The sequence below is a fragment of the Molothrus aeneus genome, chromosome 6 (genome assembly GCF_037042795.1).
Source record: "Molothrus aeneus isolate 106 chromosome 6, BPBGC_Maene_1.0, whole genome shotgun sequence".
In the NCBI taxonomy this organism is placed as follows: Eukaryota; Metazoa; Chordata; class Aves; order Passeriformes; family Icteridae; genus Molothrus; species Molothrus aeneus.
The window spans coordinates 58,185,826-58,191,902 of record NC_089651.1 but is presented as its reverse complement, the minus strand read 5'-3'; the positions used below and the strand labels follow the sequence as shown (position 1 = coordinate 58,191,902).

Genomic DNA, 6,077 nt, shown 5'->3' with positions numbered 1-6,077 from the left:
ATGGCGAGCACCAGTGCTGGCAGCCGAGCCACTGGCACCATGCCACCTTACACTGCTGCAGAAGACTTGAAGGCTCAGGCTGTGTCACAGGAGGGGGGTGGGTGGCTCTCCCAGCTCTTGAGCTCAAGGTGAGAGGAGAGAAAAGCTGTTACCCATCAGTGCCTTGAACTGAAACATCATAACAGGGGAAAGAGATGTGCAAAGGCACAATTTTGAGTTCCATGTAGGCAGCACTGAGAATGGACCACTCAAATCCAGGTGTACAATATGGCAAATGCCACACGTTTTCCTGGGGGGGAAAAAGCTTTAAATGAAACACAACAAAGTCCCCAAAATCAAAGAGTAATGTTGGAATATTTTGTGATTGATGGCTGAGAGAAGCAGCTGTGCAGTGCTGATTGTGCCTTCTCTGCATACTCATCATCTATGCTTGTCTCAGGGGTCTCTGAAGCCAGGTAATCATTTCTTCCTGCTCCAGCCTGTGCTGAGACCAAGCAGGCCTGGGGTGCCCAGGCCCGTTAGCAGGAGAGCTGGTGAAAGTCACTGCCAGGCACACGGCCTTCCCCTCCAAGGCTCCAGAGACACAAGGGCAGAAAGCTGTAGCCTAAGCTGCATTGCACTTGCACCTTTGTTGGCCTTGTCTGTCCTCTGGCATCCCTCAGGCTGGGCGGTGTAAATCTGAGCTGCTTCCACAGGGAATTCAGTGTTTGCCCACACTGGGGCCTTGCTGAAGGCAAAGGCCACGCAAGGGCTCTCTCCCTTGTGCCGCCTGTGCCATGGAAGGCCCCAGAGCAAGAGGGCATTTCTTGGCTGCTGAGACCCCTCTTGACACTCTGGCCTTGCAGGTTAGCAAAATCCACACGGACATACGGGGACATTCCAGCTTTGACTTTCACTCCTAACCTTTCAATTCTCTACAAGGAAAATTCTGCTTTTTCCTTCTGCTCTGAAGGCCATGGATTCCCTTGGCTGATGTTTTTGGCACAAAGGTTCTCCTCACATGGAAACCCTTCCGGGCAACCTGAAATTCTTCTGCCCACTGAGAACCCATTCTGTCCCACGGGAAGTGCAGTGCAAAAGCCCCACGTTTCTCTCCCCTGCCAGGAGCTGGTTTCACAGCTCAAATGCCGGACACGATGCAGATGGCCCCAGAAGGGAGGTTGTAGCTTAGTGGGAGTCATTCTATCAGCCCAGGGAACACACAGTATGAGCAGAGGAAAATGACCTCAAGTTGCGCTAGGGGAGGTTTCGATTGCATCTCTAGGAAATATTCCCTCAAGCAAAAGGTGTCAAGCTTGGGAACAGGCTGCCTAGGGAAATGGCTCGGAGTGACCACCCTCAGAGAGGTAGAACAGTCTTGTTGATGTGGCATTTGGGGACCTGGCTGATTGGAGCAGTAGGCAGTGTTAAGTTTGCAGCTGCACTGTGTGATCTTCAGGGACGTTTTCAACCGCGCTGACACCTAGATTTCAGTGTAGCTCAACCAGTGAGGAGTCAAAGCTTAGAGTCAGTGATCCTCAAGGGTGCCTTCCAACAGGGATGTCTATGAGATTGCCAGTAAAGGGCCGATGAAAAGAATGACAAAAAGAGAGAACAATGGGAAATCCTTTGGAAAAGCTTCCCCCAACAAGGGCAGCCCTAAGCAGTACACCAGGGCCACTCTGAGTGCCTGAGCCAGGAGTTGGCTCAGGGCAAAAGGGTGGGGCTGGCTGGGTTGTGACATGCTGTGACACGTGTGACGTCACGGGGGACGTGTCACAATGGGGACAGCTCTAAAAGGCCCCAGCAGGTAACGCTGGCCCTGCATTGCTTTGGCAAGCGGTGAGTGCACACGTGGCGGGGTGGCTGGGCTGGGAACAAGGGCTGGGCCAGAAATGCTGCACCTGGGGCTGGGTTCTCCTTCTGCATGCAGGGACAGCCCCCCATGGGAGAGCCTTGGGCAGGCCACAGGGTGGCTGCTGCTGCTGCTGCTGCTGCTGCTGCTGCTGCTGCTGCTGGGGCACTGAGACAGGCCTTGCTGCCTGCATGCTGTCTGTGGCCCTGTGCTTCCTACGCCCAGATCCCTGAGCATCATGTTCTCTATCCAGCAAGCAGCAGTTCCCTCCCTCCCCGCCCCACTCACAGACTTCTCTCCCTCCTCCTGCAGACCATGGCTCCCATGGCGTTCTTTTTCACGCTCTTGAAAAGCCTCATCCAGTACCCACAGCCTGTGGCTGAGGGATTGGATGAGGAAACACGTCTGCGCATGGAAGTGCGTGCCAAACACCTGGAACGGGAGAGGCTTCAGCTGGAGCAGGAGGTGGAGCGGCATAGCCAGCAGCAGGTGCAGTTCTTGCTGCTCTTAGCTGTTGCTGTGCTCCTGGTCTACATCTTGGTCCTGTGGTTTATTGGGTGGAAAAGCAGCCTGAGGAGAGAGGAGGATGAAGAAGAAAACCGTGGTGCAAATGAAGAGGAAGCGGGCAATGTTGCTGCAAATGAAGAAGACGATGTTGGAAACGAAGCTGTCAATGAGGCTGAAATTGCAGCAAACAACGATGTTGCAATTGCAGTCCAAGTAGAAGATGATTTTGACGATCGCGTTGGACGACTTATAATGCAGCGCATCCGGTGGCCTGTACAGGACCTGCAGAGAGGCTGTCAGTGGACAACTAACCTGATGGACAATTACACGGTTTATTTTGGACACGTCTTGTCAAACAGTTTCTACCCAGTCCTGCAACGAGCCATCGGGGTGGGCAGTGCCTTTGAGGGCTGGAGTCCCCGTGAGGAGGACGTGGTGTACCGCGTGCTCATCCCCATGACTCCTCCCCGAGGCCACAGCTTCCACCTGGAGCTGGACAGTGCAGGGCAGAGGCCCGTGAGGAACTTCCGTGTCCGCGTGCAGCTGGAGTGCACCTGCAGGAGGGAGCAGCAGGCTGAGGACATGCTGTGCTTCCTGCACCAGCCTGAGGAGGAGCTGAGGAGGAATCAGGGTCCCAGCCTCCTGCACACCCTGTGCACCGGCTCCTACCTGGACGTGCAGAAAACTGCCCGCTGGTTCTACCAGCTGGTGAGAGCAATCTGGCCAGCTTTGCCTCAGTCACACAACTGGCACTTAGTGCTGCTGCCCTCCACGCGCTCCTGCCAATTCAAGGTGACCAACGGCAGGGAAAGCTTCAGGATTGAGATGCTCTTCGGGGTGCGGAGAGACGACTCAGCCGTCTTCGTCAGCAGCCAGACCAGAGAGGCCCACACAGCAAGCACAATCTGGCCCGAGTCTTATGCTGTGGCAGAGGCTGAATTCTTCAAGCACATTGCCAGGCAGGCGCCTCCTGACAGCTTGCACCTGAAATGCCTGCAGTTCTTCACCCGACTTCCGCTGGGCTTCAGCTTTTCCACCTACACCATGAAGACCATTGTCATGCACCTGCTCAATGTCAGACCCGTCTCATCGTGGTGCAGGAGAGACCTCCTAGAACGACTGCAGGATATCATCAAGAGCCTGCGCTTCTGTGTGCAAGCCAAACGCCTCAACCACTTCATTGTGGGGAACCCGACGCTCCCTCAGCACATCCATGTACCTGCAGATGTTCAAACGTGTGGGACGTACAATCTTCTCCTTCGCCTGGCGCAGCAGCCGGATGCCCACGCCCAGGCCATCCATGAGTACCGGGTTCTGAAAAGGTGGTACAAAAGAATCCTTCTTGCTGAAGATTGACCCTATGAAGGGGAGGAGTCATGGCTGTGAGCACAGAGCTGTGCTTGTGCTGTTCACAGCTGGCAGCAGAGAACCACCTTGCAGTCCAGATTTGGCTGAGAAGAGGTTGTGTGCAAAGGCTCTGGTGAAGGTCCCACTGGCTCTCCTGCCGCCTCAGCAGGTGGAGGGCCCTGGGTGGTTTTATACCAGGTCTTTCTGTAATTTCATTTTCCAAAAAAAGCACCCAGACCGCATTCAGCCCTGCTTACCACTACTCTCCCATGCCTGAAAAAGCACATGAAGAGAACACGTGCAGGGCTAAAGCCGCCAAAGCCGACCTGCAACATGCAGTCTTTCCTGGCCTTTGAAAAGGGGCAAAATCTAGAGCGTGGAAGTAGTATGAATGTGGGACAGAGAAAGAGAAAAAAAATGGGGCAAAAAGGACCAAGAGAAAAAGCGGGCGCTGCTGGCCGAGGATCAGTCAACGGATGGAGTCTCTCTATGTTCCTGGAAGGGACATCTTGACGTCAGCGTTGGAACAACGGCGTTGGAGCTGGCCGGAAATTTTGTATACGAAGGAATCCAGATTTTTATTTCATAGATATATAGTGTATTCCTATTATAGACTATAATATTTATAAATTAGATATACTACTAAACTACCATCAACCAAAACAATATACTAAGAGAAATAATATAAAATATATGAAATGTGTAGTTATGATGTCAGGATAAAAAGTAATTTTAAAGAGTTGAATCTGTAATTATGTGTAAATACTAACAGTAGAGGCCATATTTAGTGTCACTATCTGTTGTGACACATATTGTTGGTTTTAGTATGTTTATGTCTGGAAGGTGTTCCATAAAAGAGAGATATTTATAACACAGATAAGATACATATGATATATACATGCTGTTAAAATTAGATTTGAATAGAACTGTATCAGATGTATTATACACCCCATGCCCGTATATATTACCCCATGCCTCTAATATATTACAATATATTACGTTATTGATGCAATTTTTAGATACATATATAGCCATATCTACTGTCGCTATCTGTTGTGAACCATATATATGCCCTATAGTTATCACATTTAAGAGCGGTGAGCTGGAAAATTCTTTGCTCTTGTTTCAATAAAATGCAACTTTACAGGATCTGCTGTGTGCAAGACTTTATTGATCTCAGCAAGGCCTAGAGTAGTGGTAAATGTCACCCACTGTGAATCTGGGATCTTGAACAGACGCCTTGAAGTCAACCAAACTGAGAGTGCTGAATTGGCTCTAAGCAGAAATTAAGCCAAGCCAAGCCAGCCCCTCAGATCACAGAATCCCAGAATGGCTTGGCTTGGAAGGGTCCTTAGAAATTGTCTTGTTCCAGCCCTGCTGCCAAGGGCAGGGACACCTTCCGCCAGGCCAGGTTGCCACAAGGCGCATCCAAGCTGGCCTGGAACACGGCCAGGGATGGGGCAGCCACAGCTCCCGTGGGCAGCGTGGGCCAGGCCTCAGCAGCCTCTGAGGCCAGAATTCCTTGCCCATCACCAGCCTAAGGCCGTCCTGTGTCGCTGGGAAGCCACTGGCCCTGGCGCTGTCCCTGCGGGCCCTTGCCAAGAGCCCCTGTGCAGGTCTCTGCTGGCTCCCAGGCAGGGACCGAAAGGCCGCAGGAAGGTGCCCCTGGAGAAGGCCTTGGAGAGCGCTGGGGCCAGGAGTGCCGCCATGAGGGCAGCAAGCGGGGCCTGGGCTGTCTGTGCGTGTGGGAGGGCACAGGGCGGGCACCGAGGCCCTGCCAGCTGGAGCTGGGAGCTCTGCAGGGCGGCCGGCAGAGAGGCCTGGGCTCCCGCAGCTCTGCAGCCCTCACGGCTGAGGCAGCTGCCCGGGCACAGCCGGCTGGGGACACGCGGCCGGCCCGGGGCCAGCCGCAGGGGGAGCCGGCTCTGGGGCCGGCCCAGTCCGCAGCAGGGAGCAGCCCATGGGGCTGTGCCCGGCCAGGGAGCGGCTCTGCCCGGGGACAGGGCTCCGGGAGCAGGGCAGCAGGGCCGGCAGTGCCGGGCACAGACACAGGTGCACACATGGCTGCAGCCACAGTCAGGATCACGCAGGAGCCTTCTCACTCTCTGCAGCTCCCACACAGCAGGGTGGGGCTGGTGCAGGCCAGCCTCTGCTCCCAGGAACCAAGGGAGAGGACAAGAGTGGCTGCCCGAGGAATTGGTGCAATTGTCCTTGCTTGAGCCACTTCAGCAATGTGTGGCAGCGGCACTCGGGGACATGGTTGCGAGTTGAACTTGTCTGTGTTAGGTTTGTGCCCTGCGACTTGATAGCAGGACCAATGTGGAGTGGGACACAGCCCAGCTGCTGGCAGCTGTGAGCTGACTTATTCCGTACAGATGAGCCTTCCACC

At 54.0% G+C, this 6,077-nt stretch overlaps 1 protein-coding gene across 1 annotated transcript; it reads left to right on the top strand.

The window, feature by feature from the left end:
* Positions 1 to 3,697, top strand: LOC136558250 (inositol 1,4,5-trisphosphate receptor-interacting protein-like 1). The gene is made up of 3 exons (XM_066552575.1): positions 1 to 97; positions 2,088 to 2,518; positions 2,573 to 3,697. Exons 1-3 carry the CDS (start codon positions 1 to 3, stop codon positions 3,695 to 3,697), a joined length of 1,653 nt encoding a protein of 550 aa, XP_066408672.1.
* The last annotated feature ends 2,380 nt before the right edge of the window (positions 3,698 to 6,077 follow it).